At 50.8% G+C, this 13,332-nt stretch overlaps 2 protein-coding genes across 6 annotated transcripts in view; one reads left to right on the plus strand and one right to left on the minus strand.

Annotated features, from left to right (window-relative positions):
* The window catches only part of TDRD10 (tudor domain containing 10), a 53,178-nt gene extending 51,278 nt beyond the window's left edge, over positions 1-1,900 (plus strand). For 3 of the 5 annotated variants that reach the window (XM_050754769.1, XM_050754747.1, XM_050754739.1), the window contains one exon: positions 1,163-1,311. In XM_050754769.1, coding sequence (XP_050610726.1) covers positions 1,163-1,311 — 149 coding nt within the window. Of the gene's footprint in view, positions 1-1,162; positions 1,312-1,428 lie in introns of those variants that run through there. The other 2 variants (XM_050754779.1, XM_050754758.1) reach the window with 1 other exon arrangement.
* A 1,829-nt stretch (positions 1,901-3,729) lies between these two features.
* Positions 3,730-12,842, minus strand: UBE2Q1 (ubiquitin conjugating enzyme E2 Q1). Its single transcript, XM_050754615.1, has 13 exons — positions 12,366-12,842; positions 10,006-10,110; positions 9,570-9,674; positions 8,874-8,924; positions 6,786-6,926; positions 6,485-6,569; positions 6,151-6,211; positions 5,840-5,930; positions 5,666-5,724; positions 5,516-5,564; positions 5,145-5,240; positions 4,686-4,752; positions 3,730-4,217 (listed from the first exon to the last, which is right to left on the minus strand). Exons 1-13 carry the CDS (start codon positions 12,690-12,692, stop codon positions 4,186-4,188), a joined length of 1,269 nt encoding a protein of 422 aa, XP_050610572.1. The 5' UTR covers positions 12,693-12,842; the 3' UTR covers positions 3,730-4,185.
* Between the last annotated feature and the right edge of the window lie 490 nt (positions 12,843-13,332).

Consider the following 13,332-nt stretch of genomic DNA (forward strand, 5'->3'; position numbering starts at 1 on the left):
AGTGGCGCGATCTCGGCTCACTGCAATCTTCGCCTCCCAGGATCAAGTGATCTTCCTGCCTCAGCCTCCTGAATAGCTGGGATTATAGGCATGCACCACCACGCCTGGCCAATTTTTCTGTTTTTAATAATGATGGAGTTTCACGATGTTGGTCAGGCTGGTCTCGAACTCCTGACCTTGTGATCTGTCTGCCTCAGCCTCCCAAAGTCCTGGGATTAGAGGTGCGAGCCACCACTCCCAGCCAAAATATATCTATATATTTAAAGATGGAAAGGCATCTCCCAATTGTGCAGGGCCAAGGCTTCCTGGGAGGCTGGTGGGGCTTGTGCCCAGTGGGCAGGGAGCACCACCCAGAGGTTGTCTTGGGTCATTGCATGAAGAGGGTCCCTGCTGCCCAGCCTGGGAACAGTCAGGCATCAGGAGCTTCTTCAGGTGACCCAGGGAAGAGGAGCTTCCTGTCTCAAAGTGCAGATCCCAGCCTGTCAGAAGGGCCAGAATCCCCAACCCAGAGATAAGTCAGACAAGTGTCAGTTTTCTTCCCTTTATGGATGAGGAAAATAACGGCTCAGAAAAGTGAAATGAACTTGTACTTAATAGCAAGAAAATGGCATAGCTGGGGATGAAACCTAGGTCTGACTCTTAGTGATTCAGTTTCATGCATACAGAGAGTCCCAGAGTTTGGGGGCTGTGGTGGGATGGTGGGAGTTGCATGAGGGACAACATCCTTGGGAAAGGTGGGTTTTTGATGAGCTCCCTGCCTGGTTCCAGCATGTAAGAGTGCCCGCTTCTCATGGTGAAAACCTCTCCACTTTTAACCTTGCTCTATCCAGCCGAAACTCTCAGAACAGAGTTCAGTGAACATGATTTTCTGTCCCCAGTAGAATTTCTCATTAAAAATCCCAGATCCCTGTAATTATTTTAACAAGTGCCTCCTCCCTTTATCTGCTGTTATTTTGCCCTCCCCCATGCTACCTTTTCAGCATTTATCATCTCATTTGATCCTGGCAGCAGGGATTTAGCAGGAACTAGCAGAGACTTGCTGGTTGGAGCTGGTTGGCGGCCAGAGCACTTTCCCTGCAGCCCCCGCCTTTTGCTTCCCTCCTTTGCTCCTCCTGCCCAGCCTCGTGCCACTGAGGTTTTGTTGTTGTGTCTTGTTTTGCAGACATTTTGAGTTCATATGAGGTTGTTCATCGAATCCTCAAAGGGAAAATCACTGGTGCTTTGAACTCGGAGGTAACTGCCCCTGCTTCTAACTTGGCTATTCTCCCTCCACTCCTGCCCTTGGGGTCTGTGCAGCAGGCTGCAGCCTAGGCCTGGATACAGTATTTACCTGGCATTCTTAGATCAAATGAATTGCTTATCTGAGGGGTTGGGTGAACTGGCTGGGTGGGCCTTCCTTCCCACCAAGGCTTTGTCTTTCTCTTCCAGTCGCACATCCTAAAGTTTGAAGAGTCTAAATAATGGGGCTCCCCTCAGCATGTTCCCTCTCCTGTTTGCCACGGATCCAGAGGCCACCTGCCCTGCCTTCTCGTACCCCTTTCACCCTTGAGGCCTGGGAGGTGAAAAAAGCCAGACTGTGCCCAGGATTGATTTTCATTTTGCTTTTACTCCCAACTTCTCTCCCAAAAGAGAGTGAAGTCTCATTTGTCATGTGTCTTTAGTTCCCCAACTTGGCATGAACATTTGAACCAAACATAGGAAACTACCATTAGGTTGAAAGCCTGAGGCAGCTGGGATGGTCTTTCTTGTGTCTCTTCTTTGTACCCCAGAGCATGATATAAGTGGTCCTAACAGATTCTGGATAATGGAGAAGCCCTCTGCTAGTTCTCCTGGCATTCAATGTAGAATAGGTAGAGAATATTTAACCAATGAGCAAATAAATGTTGGCATGTTTCATGAGTTTGGAGTGATTGATACTTCTTTCCAGCCACCCTTCCACTGCCCTGCCCTGCCCTGCCCTCTAAAACTGCTGCAGTGAGATTAGAGCCTGCCCGTGTGGGCTCTGGGCCATGCAAACCCTGCCTGGGATATAGATACATGCTTGAGGTATAGGGTAAGAGTTAGTTTCATTTCTTCTTGCCTTCTAAGTGGAGAGAAGAAAATTGTTTCATGATGATATGGCCTTGATTCTTTTTTATACTTTGTACTTTATTAGAACCCTAAACTTAAGGTCATAAAAGGGAGTGCTGGGTTCGGCAAGAAAAATGGAGGATTCTCTTAGAGTTGGTGTCATGCAACTCACAGGAGCAGGCATTTCCCTCTATGTCAAGTGAACATGAACCCCACTGTTTCTTCAAATAATTTTATTAGAGCCAAACTATTTAAATAATTTTATTTGTTTCATCCTTTGGTAGATGAGAAAAATACATTACAAAATACATTATACAGAAGACAGCTCACAGTACACGTTACTAAAAACACAATCTACATTCCAGCCAGGGCTGGTGGTAAGTTCAGAAGAAAGCCACAGAGGCCTTGAAAACCAGATTTCAGCTCTATGGAATGAATTTTCCCCTTATGTCCCATCTTTATCTCAACCTCAGCATATGTTTTATTAGCACCCCTAATTATGTGGGTGTGGGTAGGGTTAGAGCAGCATTGAGTGGGACTGGTGGACTCTCCATCCACCTAAAGCAGCAAACATTAAAAGTCCCTCAAAAGAAAAGGGGTGGGGGAGGGGGAAAGAATGGCCAATGTGAAAATTGCCGTGTCTCAAAGCATTACAGAACTGCTCTAGCATCCTACAGTTCCCAGGCAGCTGTCCCAAGTCTGGGTTTTCTGAGACTTGGGTCTTCACTTGGCCATCCTTGGCCTCTGTAATTTCCATCTTTATGAGAGCTGCTGGCATCGTAGGTCCTAAGAGGCTGTCTCAGTCCCAGAGCAAGCTTATAGACAAAGTGATACAGGCAGCACCCGCTAGATGCAAAGTCATGCCCAAACTTTTACAACAGCAAGTACATACAACACAGCACTGACAGTTCCATCTCAGTACAGACTCCCCACCTCACCTTCCCTTCCTGGATGTTCCTGAGCCTGGGATAAGGACACAGGTGTATAGAACAACCCCCTTAAAATGCTAACCCTTTCTAGTAGGACCCACCTAGGGGGAGTGGCTTGAAAGAATCCATAATTTCCCAAGCCAAACAACTTCAGAGCTACACCTGTTCTTTTTGATAAAGCCAAATGAAGCAAGAGAGGAAGGTGAGCAGAGCTTACCAATGATCACCATCCGGTGCTGGTTAGAAGCCACTTTCCAGGAGAGGAACCAGTGAACAGCGAAGAGTTGCAGCCACACAGCTGAGATCAGAAAAGACCACATACACACTTGGAGACTGTGTCCCCATCCCCACTCAATTCATTCAAAAGGAATTCTATGAAGCAGCCTCTTGAGCCTCATTTTCTTTTTCCTAGAAATTTGAAAACATCTGTGACTAGAAAAGTAGTCCTAAGAATTACCACCATCGTTTCAGCCTACCACATCGCAGTTTGGCAGGCCAGGCTCTGCATTCCAAGGGGGCAAGTGCTGGTTGCTCCAGAGGCCTTGAGGAGAATCTAGGGGCAGACCAAGTGCGTGCTTCAGCTCCATGTTTCTCTTGCTTTAGCAGCAAAACGCAGCCTCTCATCTCTACCAAAGCAACACTGGACTCGTACCCCACCCCACCTCCCAAGTAGTTCAGGGGATGGGGTGGGATGTGCGAATAAAAATAAAGATGAGTCAAGACCAGCATCTTCAAATTAACAAACTGTAATTGTTTTCCCAAAGATACATTTTTTTCATACACATCCATCATACACTGTAACCAAAAAAAGCAGTGTACATGAAATAAGAGAAAATAAATTAAAAATCCATAGCATAGGTAAGGAGGCTCTAGTCTGGAGCACAGCTGAGTTTCCAGCAATATAAGGAGGCTCGAAAGTTTCTTTTATAAGAATGCCTGCTAGCAAGGGTTCCAGCAAGGTGGTTGGTTGGTCTGTAAGTCAGTCTTGAGTACTTGAAACAGTTCTGTGTTTGTTTTTTTTTCCTTAGCGTTTAGAATAGCCATCATTGTCCTGCAATAGGCAGAGCTATCACGTCCAGGAAAAATGAGGGAGGGAACCACAGAGGCAGCGTGAGATCCAAATACAGCATTCAAAGGTAATTGGTCCAGTGGTGCCTGGGGAGGGAGGAAGGGTGATACTCCAGGGTTAGCCGTCTTCCTTTGGGGGTGTGTACCAGCCTGCAAAGAAATGGAACGGTCAGTGAGGTGGAGGTTCAGGCCCACCCTCCCTGTCCTGCCCCAATCCCTGACGATGTCTCCAGTGTCAGAGGTAAGAGGATGTTGGGGAGGGCTATGCTGTGTGGGGAGAGGTGTATGGGAAGCTGAGAGCCTGCATACCTGGAGATGAGAAAGAAAGGAGAATGATGTGCCCAACCTGAGATGATGGGGGAGTTAGATGAGCTGTTTCAAAAGGTGGTTAAGAAGTGGGTAGCACCAAGTTTATCGGTGATATGATCATTTTGGTGTGTTTCTGGAAGAGGTTATGAACGTTAGCCACCGCCAGTCCCTCCTGGGAGAACTGGGGCAGGTGCTGTGCTAATCGGTGGTTAAATATCAGAAACCCAGAAGGGGTTCTTCCTCTGGCTGGAAGTGAAAACCTGGGCGTGGCAAGTGTCCGAATCTCCTGAGTCCTGGCTCCAGCCTCACCGTTTTTTTCGTGGATCTGCACCAAGGACTTGTAGGACTGCTGTGCTCTTGTCAGACTGTATTGAGACTGGGAGGAGGAAGCCACCACATCAGGCCATGGCCAGCTGTGGCCCTACTGCCCCTCACCTTCTGCAGGCTGTCACCCAGAGACCCCGGAGTCCCAGCTCCCAGCACTGTGGTCTAGTAAAACACTAAGTACCCTCCACCTGGGAGGTCCGTTGGGGGCATAATCCCATAGTCTTCCTTTTCCAGACCGGCACCCTCCCAAAAGTCCTAGGGGTGTCCCTAGGGGCCAAGGCACAGTTGTTCCAATGTGGGGACCCTAGGCCCTCTCATCCAATGCCACCAGTCCAGGGGCCTTATGCTCATTCCTCTAAAGAAGGCAGCCTTGGCCTGCTAGTGGCCCCAAGTGTACTTGGCTCCACCCAGCCCCACCGGCCCCAGGGCCAAGATCCTTACTTTGTTGGCTCCAAACTGCACTCGTGCTTTCCCCTTCACCAGTGTGGCACTGATCTGCATGATCACTGACTCTATGGAGTAGGCACTGCTCCAGCCCTGGGTGAAGGGAGGGACAAGGCAAGCAGGTCCGGATGGAGCTTCCAGAGAAGCCTCATGCTTGTCCTCTGGGCAGTCAGCTATGTCTATAGGAGGGCCCTTGCCCTTTGCCCCCAGCACTGCCACCACCTGTCTTTCTGGGTCAGTGGGTGCAGACCCAGCCCAGCAGAATGAAAGGGCCACATCATGCCTATCACCCAGCCTGCAGGGGTTTATGCTGTAAAGCTCAGCCAATCCCCAGCCAGGCTGGCCTGGCCAAGGAGAGGCAGGCTCACCTGTTTGGTGAGAAGTTCCATGCAGATGGCCCCTCCGCCCAAAACATACCTGCATGAGAAAGGTTAGTCAGCTGTGCCTGACAAAAGCTCCAAGTCTCTTCCCCGCCCTCTGCCAGAGGAGATGCCCTCTTCCGCATGCCAGCCACTCACCCTCCAGAGAGGACTGGAGACACAACCCTGACAAATGGTGGGTCAAAGGGAAAGTTATCCTGAGAGAGACAGAGAGATGACAATCAGGGGAGGGAGGCCAACATCCTCCACAGGACTGTCAGGCAGGCAGGGCAGCCTAGGCCAGAGGGAGACACTGGAAAGGAAAAGCCTTACTTTAAAGGAAAAGTTAAGTAGGATGAAGTCAGCTCCTTCTTTCTCTTTGAGGATCTGGAGATCGTTGTGCAAAGCGCTGTCCTGGTCAACCCTAAGAAGCAACAACCCTAGGCTCAGATGCCTGGTTCCAGCTCAGGAGCTTCATAAGGGCTCCCCTGCCCTGGCTGGCAGCAGACCACCAAACCACTGCCCACACCCACTCCGGGACCCTGAACGAAAATGCTGGATGGGGCTGCCTTGGAGATCCCACCACAGTAGCCCCACTCATACTCCCCCTCAACTTCCTCTCCAATCCCAGAGTCCCCACTCACTTGAGGAGTTTGACATTCCAATCATACAGACTGTCATTCACGAGTTCGACTGCATAGTTTCCTGGAAGGAGGGAAAAGATAGGTGTTAGTAGGATGGTCCAGGTGGTGAGAGTGGATTCTAATGCAGACCCCTTTCCCAGACTGAGAGAAAAAGATGAACAGCTGTAGGTTCACCACAGATGGACATGCAACCAAGCCACTGGCTTGAGGAGCTCCATTATTGGCCTGAAAAGTTCATAAGCAGTCCTGGACCCCAGAACCTCTTGGGCCCCTTGCCACCATACCCTTCTTTATGGGTGACTCCTGTGCAGGCCCCTCTCTGGGGCAAACTCACCGCCTTTGAAACTCTGTGATCGGTATATATCCCTGAGCTCCTTCATCAGCCGGTCAGTGGCCTGCACCGAGCCAGACACTGCACCCTGTGAGGGATGGATGACATGAACATTCCTTGGTTGTGTGGTTTGTAAACACACGTTAGACCTTAGGGGCAGTCTGGCAGCTTGCCCAGGATTTAAGGAAGGATTAGGTACACCCCAAAAAAGGAGTCTGCTCTCCATACTGAGATACGATGGCCTACTACTTCCCAGCCATTTCCCACCAACCCCTTCACCAGCCTCTCTCTAGAAGGCACGTACATTTAAGTAATCTTGCCTCTGGTTCTTTTTAATTTTCTCTAGGATGGCCAAGTTTTCTTTTCCAATGCCATCATCTTCAGATTTCTTGCCCTCAGCTGGCTCTTCCTCTTTCATTTCATAGTGATCTAAGTCTTCTGTGTCCTGGGGGAGGTGTGGGGTGGGAGTGAAAAGAAAAGGAAAAAAACCAACACAGGTTAGAGAATGACCACCACCTTCCCAGTCCCATTTGGCAAAGAGCCAAAAGTTAAGGTGCAGCAGTCCATCCAGCAAGTCTTATTAACGTGACACGCTTCCCATTTTTAGAACAATTTCCAGCCCCATTCCCCCTACAGTCTAAAGGATTAAGGCAAATGTCTTCTTCAGCTCTCAAGCTACAGCAAGGACTTAGGAAGCGAGCAGAGCTGCAGCTGAGACTGAGGCAGGGACTTAGCCCTCTTGTTCCCTGGACTGACCCTGCTCCAACTGTTCCTAAAACTCCCTTGGCAGCAGAAACTCTGCCCTAATTCCTAGCAGAAATGACTTGGGCCTGACCCTGTGACTCAAAGCTCATGTTTCACCAGGTGACTATTGCACCCGGGAGTTCTCAGGGCCCCAAGCCTAAAAGAGCAACCTGGATCATTAAATCTCCTCTCCTCGCTACAAATGGAGGGCATGAATCAGGTATGCGGAGGCACCCACTGCCAGATGGAAATGAGAAAGGATGTCCAGAGAGATACATGGAAGAGGTCAATAACAGAATTAGCCCCTTATTCATCCTGCTCTAAGTGAGCAAGCAGCTAGCTCACTGAGCACAGGGGAGGAGGAGACCCTATCTAGGGTTCAGCCCCTCAGCCAGATGTTGGGGGTGTGGCCCAGAGGGCTGTCCACTGTCTGGCAGTAGTAAATTTCATGTCATCAGCCCTTTGCCAGTCTCAAGAACCTTACAGGGTTATAGAACCTGGGATATTAACCTAATGTTAGGAAATAAAAGTAATCAGAGTGATCTCCCCATTTCTGGCAGGACATACCTAATTACATCAGCAGGTAACGTGTACTGAGTGTTTATTACATGCCAGGTTCTGTCCTAGGTGCCACACATACTAGCTCATTCCATTCTTACCACCACCACTCATTATTCTATCATTATCCATTTTACAGATGTGGAAGCTGAGTCTAGTGAGGTTGATTATCATGCCCAAAGTCACAGAACTCTTAGCAGAGCTAAGATTCAGTCAAGTTCTGTCTAGCTCTAAATCTCAAATTCCTAACCATGATTTTATATTCTGTACAAGCATGTTTTTAGAGAGTATATCAGATAGATTGTTTAGCACTTATGTATCGTCTAAAGTATTTTATATATAACACCTCATTTAATCTCAAAACCACCATACGTAGTAGGTATTATAATCCTACTTTATAGGTAAGACAACTAGGCCGGGCGCGGTGGCTCACGCCTGTAATCACAGCACTTTGGGAGGCCGAAGTGGGCGGATCACGAGGTCAGGAGATCAAGACCATCCTGGCTAACATGGTGAAATCCTGTCTCTACTAAAAATACAAAAAATTAGCCGGGCGTGGTGGCGGGCACCTATAGTCCCAGCTGCTAGGGAGGCTGAGGCAGGAGAATGGCGTGAACCCGGGAGGTGGAGATTGCAGTGAGTGCAGATCACGACTCTGCACTGCAGCCTGGGCGACAAAGCGAGACTGTCTCAAAAAAAAAAAAAAAAAGAAAACTGTAGCTTAGTGAGATTACATAAAATTCCTCAATTAGGATAGCTAGGATACAAACACAGGTTTCTTGGACTCCAAAGTCATTTGAAATTAACTTACCCAGTATTTGGTTTGAACCACGTTGCACCTGTCTTCAGTGGTTGGATATGGGTGCCCTGTCTCTTCTACTACACTGGCTATTCCTCCGGGTCAGTAAATCTGTCTTTATTTCTTTCACATTTTTCTCCCTCCAGTTCTAGACTGGAGTTCTGGATATGGGTGATCAATTCCTTTGGTATTTTTCTCTCTCCAGTTCTAGACTGGAGTTCTGGATATGGGTGATCAATGCTGCTGAATGAAAGAGCTTCCAGCCAGTGCCACCTCAGGGGGCAAGCCTACCTCAGGCATCTCCTCATCTTCATCTTCTGAAGACACGTCTTCCTGTGTGCACTGCAGCGGGGAGGGGAAAGATGGAGATCAGAGCCCCAGTGGCTTGCTACAATGCAGCCTCCAACCTACTCCCCTGAGTCCCCAGGTCTGGAAGCTGTGTGCCTGCCTGTCATGTTGCCAGTCTCTCCACCAGCCAGATCTGAGTGGAAGCAACAGCCCAGGGAATGGCTTTGCTACCAGCCCATTATTTTTCGCCTATCACTGCCAAAGAATAAAAGAAAAGCAAAATGGCTGTCTCTGTCACCCACCTCATAAATCCCAGTTTAATTTTCCTAAGAACCCCTCCTTTACTTGATCTTCTTTAGACTGATATTGCATTCTTGGTTCTCACTAAGGGGCCTGGGTCCCCAGTGGCCACCAACTGTTATTGCTAAGATAATGGTAAAAATTCCCCTGCTCCCTTTCAACATTTGGGATGCTGCCCATGAGAGTGAGTTTTGATATGAGAGATGAAGCTACCAGTGCCCCATTTAGCAAGAGAAGATTCCCATCTGGAGAAGAACAAGGGTGAGAGTCATAAGACATGTACGTTTTTGGGAGCTGGTGGGGATGGAGAAAAACTACTGCAGATTTGTCTCATTTATTTACTGAGTACTCTGTGGGGCAACTCTGCACAACAGGGCCCGAGGCTCCTCAGCTGCTCACCTGCTCTGCTGGCAAGGGTTGATCCAGCATCTCCACATCTGGATGCTGAGGGAGGTTATAGAGTTTACACAGGTCGGAGATGATCCTCTTCAGATGCTGCAATAGCTACAGGTAGGGAAGCACAGAGATATCAAATACTCCTTCCCCACTCCAATCTGGACAAGTACATGGATGAGCTCTTAGTTCAGGCCCCACACCAATACCTAGTTCTCTAAGCCTTATGGGCCATGTGGCGGTGGGAATGAGTCTCTTGATGGACCAGTCCCGGGGCCGGTGCAGGGTCTCCCTCTGGATTCGGTAAGCAACTCCCCTTGAGAGATCGTACCCTAAATGTTGAGCTGTGTACTGTCCACTTTTCAGGATCCCTTTCACAGGATGCTTTTGTGGCATGGGCCTCATAGGAACAAAATGCACCCCTACCCTGTGGCCCCCTCACCAGAGTATTCCCTTTCTTTATGTCCACCAGCCTCTCCAAGACAGCAGCCAAGTTAGGGTCATCAGACTCCACCGACCAGATGGGGGGCACAGCAGGATATGACTCCTAAAGGGAAAAGAGCAACAAGAGCAATCAAAATGGGTGACTCTGGGAAAAGCCAAATTTTGCCTGTCCTCTTCCCCCCAAGACTTCTAGCCCTTTTCTTCCCACCCCCACCCCCTACACACACATAAAAGCCCAACTCAGGTCAGCATCTAACCAAGGAGCTTCACAACAAATTCTAAACTGGACGAAAAACAGTCCCTGGGATGACCCTTTCCAAGCAGCAGACTGGAACCTTTTCATTCTTTCCTCGAGAGTACAAACCAGGAAACCTAGCACAGCCAAACCTGGCTAACAGCGAAGGGGGAGTCCTCATCTCCTGCACTGCCTATACAAGTTCTAGACTTCAGGTTCTCCCTGGACCCAGAACAGAGTCCTCCAAGCTTGCTTTTCAAACTCCAGAATGGGCTGAGGAAGGGATCACCTCATCACAATGACACTGAAGTGAAAAAAGCAGAGTTCTGTAGGAAAGTATAAAAACTAGACTGTATCTCCAGAACCCAAGAGTAAAAGGGTACTGGCAAGAATCTACCCACACCGCTCCCAGAAGAGCCCCTCAAAGACCAATTCTCCCCACCTCTCCCTTGGGAACCTGCCACCTTCTCAGTCCAGGCGTGGGCTGTAGGGCTCCACATGGCAGGCTGGGAGAAAGCCTACGCTTCTGACATTCCCAGCATTCCTGAGCCACGGTGCCAAATGCAGCCTGACCAGACTCCCCCCCTGCCCAAACCAAGGGGGCTAGTTTAGGCCAAGTATCCTTTATAGCCATGGGGAGTCTGGCTGAGGACCCCCTAAATTTAACTTCCTGCCAGGGACAAAAGCAGTAAATGGCCTCTGGCAACAGAAAGAGCAGCTGGATGGGGGCAAACCTACCCTTAAGGAATTAGAAGCTTAATTCAGGAACAAAATTAACTCTTGAAGTTCCCACACAAGCCAGGGAAACCTTATCCACCTCCACTGGGTATCTTAGCATTGTCATGACTCTAATCTTCAATGCTGAAGGAAAAATAATTATCAAAGATGCCCAAGTCTTCACTTGACTAAGCCACTCCTAGTCCTTCAATTTTAAGTTTCTAGCAGGAAAAGAGAAAGGAAATGAAAGAGAAATGGGACATACGAGTTTTGGTGGGTCAATCCAAACTGAGGCTTTACCTCACCAAACCTTAACCTGGTCTGATTGAGAAAACGGACAGAAAACACCATGTAAGTTGAATTCAGTCCCCCAAGTAGCAGAGAATTCACAACTCTGCCTTTCCCCAGGCTACTCCGATTAGGTCTGCCTGCTTGGATAAAGTACTGTCTGCTAGCATTTCAGCTACTGCTCCGGTAGAGAGAATACCATCACAGCAGGTAACACCAACCAATGTAAGTGCTATACCATGCAGTACCAGACATTCCTAAATTAGCAGAAGCCAATTCTCTATTCAAGGGATGTCTGAGGGTAGATCAGGCAGGAGACATGTAAGGTGTATGCCTAGGATGGAATGACGCTCACAGGGGAGAAATGGAACTGTTACTGCCTAGAATAAATGGGGGTAGCGCTGGCACATCACATCACTATCATTACCAGGAAAAGCAACAACCCAGGGCAAATGGACATATCCACAGGGAACAGGGAGGGGAGTGGCAGAACTGCTACCAGCTGAGGCAAAAAGAGGAAAGTTAGAGGTTACACCAGAAAGAGAGAATTAAAAGGAGAGAAGGAAGAGGAGTCAACGAATTGCAAACTATCATTTGGTGAAGTTGAGAGAGCAAGAGGGGCTGCCTGAGGGATACCTAGGCGGGGATCCCACAGGTGGCAACCTCCTAAGTCAGAGGTACTACTGAGAAGGGGGCATCACTGAAATGTGCAGAGGGTTTCAGGCCAGGTCTTTGCAGCTAGGATCAGTGCCGAGGCCTAATATCTTGAAATAAGAGTAAGGGGAAGAAAGGTGCATTCCTAGGTAGCAAGATAAAGTTGTGGAGGAGTAGCCAAAAAGAGCCAAAATCGTGAACCTTGGGATGGTGGGTGGGTTCGTGGAAACGGGTAGTCTAAGCGCCATATGTCGGGGTGTCCCTCACTATCGGGGTCAATGGTAGAGATTCTGGATGCACCGCATAACCTCTAGCAGCAGAAACAAATGTAACCTGGAGAGAAAGAGCTGAGCCCTAAGAGGGGCTTCGGCCTCCCAGGTCCTTCAAGAGCAAAAAGCTGGATGGAGTGATCCTGGGTCCCTGACAAGGGGCCCCCACAGAGGAGCACGAGAGGGGGTCCTCACCGTGATGTTGCAGTGGATGCGGACAGGATCCCCAGGCACCGACCCCCGTGGGGGGAGATGCGGTCCGGGCGCGGCCCCCGCCCCGGCCCCTCCGGCCCCAGCCAGCAGGAACTCGCAGCTCAGCTCGTCCAGGCAGGCGCTGGCAATGCGGAAGCGCTCGTGGCCGCGGTGGAAGATGGACTCGAGCAGCTTCAGCTCTCGCCTCAGGCAGGGCCCCGGCCCCGGGCCCCCCCCTGGGCCGCCCCCGGCCCCCGGCGCCGCCCCCTGGCCCCCCAGCTGCTGCCCCGGCCCCGGCTGCTGCTGCCCCTGCGGCTGCGGCTGCTGCATCCTCCGCTCCGCTCCGCTCCGGGGCCGGCGGGCCGGGAGCCTCCGGCCTCCGCTCCGGGCTCCGCCGCCGCCGCCGCCGCGGTCCGCACTTCCTGATCCCCCCTTCGCCAAGATGGCGCCGCCGCCACCTCCGGGACAGGCCCCCCCCTCCGCTCGCTGGCCCCCCCCCCCAGCCGCCGGAAGCCGCGCGCCCCTCCTCCTCCTCCTCCTGGGCGGCCCCGCCTCCGTCCCCCTCACGTGACTTCCCTGCTCTGGCCTCCTCCACGTGATCTCTCCGTCTTTCCCGCCCCCCTGTTCTCGCCTGCCACCCTCCACATGTGACCCGGGGTCTGGGGCTTGCCTCTGTGAGCGCCTCTGTGCGTGTTTGCGTACGTCGTGCGTGCTTGCGCGCGACGCCCCTTCTCCTGCGCTCCCCTCTCACGTGACCCGGCGCCGCGTGCTCCCAGGGGCTACCCGCGCAGGACGCTGTTTCCTGCCTCGGGCCCCGCTTCCCCCGCCCCCGAGCCGTGACGAGCGTGCCCGGCGCTCCATGGACAGAGAAGAAAGAAGTGCGGTCTTCGCCGTGCAGTCTTTATCCTGCGCCCCCATGCTGGTCTTCGGCGCAGGATACCGGAGCCTCTGGTCCCCTTGGGGGTGGGCA

The sequence above is a fragment of the Macaca thibetana genome, chromosome 1 (genome assembly GCF_024542745.1).
Source record: "Macaca thibetana thibetana isolate TM-01 chromosome 1, ASM2454274v1, whole genome shotgun sequence".
Classification (NCBI taxonomy): domain Eukaryota; kingdom Metazoa; phylum Chordata; class Mammalia; order Primates; family Cercopithecidae; genus Macaca; species Macaca thibetana.

What these genes read in the sequence shown, in the direction of transcription:
- UBE2Q1 (XM_050754615.1), bottom strand. Translation starts at nt 12,692, where the DNA reads ATGCAGCAGCCGCAGCCGCAGGGGCAGCAGCAGCCGGGGCCGGGGCAG. An exon ending in TACTTAACTTTTCCTTTAAA is followed by an intron (nt 5,725 to 5,839) that starts GTAAGGCTTTTC and finishes TGTCTCTCTCAG; the next exon opens with GATAACTTTCCCTTTGACCC. An exon ending in TCTCCAGTCCTCTCTGGAGG is followed by an intron (nt 5,565 to 5,665) that starts GTGAGTGGCTGG and finishes TTTCTCATGCAG; the next exon opens with GTATGTTTTGGGCGGAGGGG.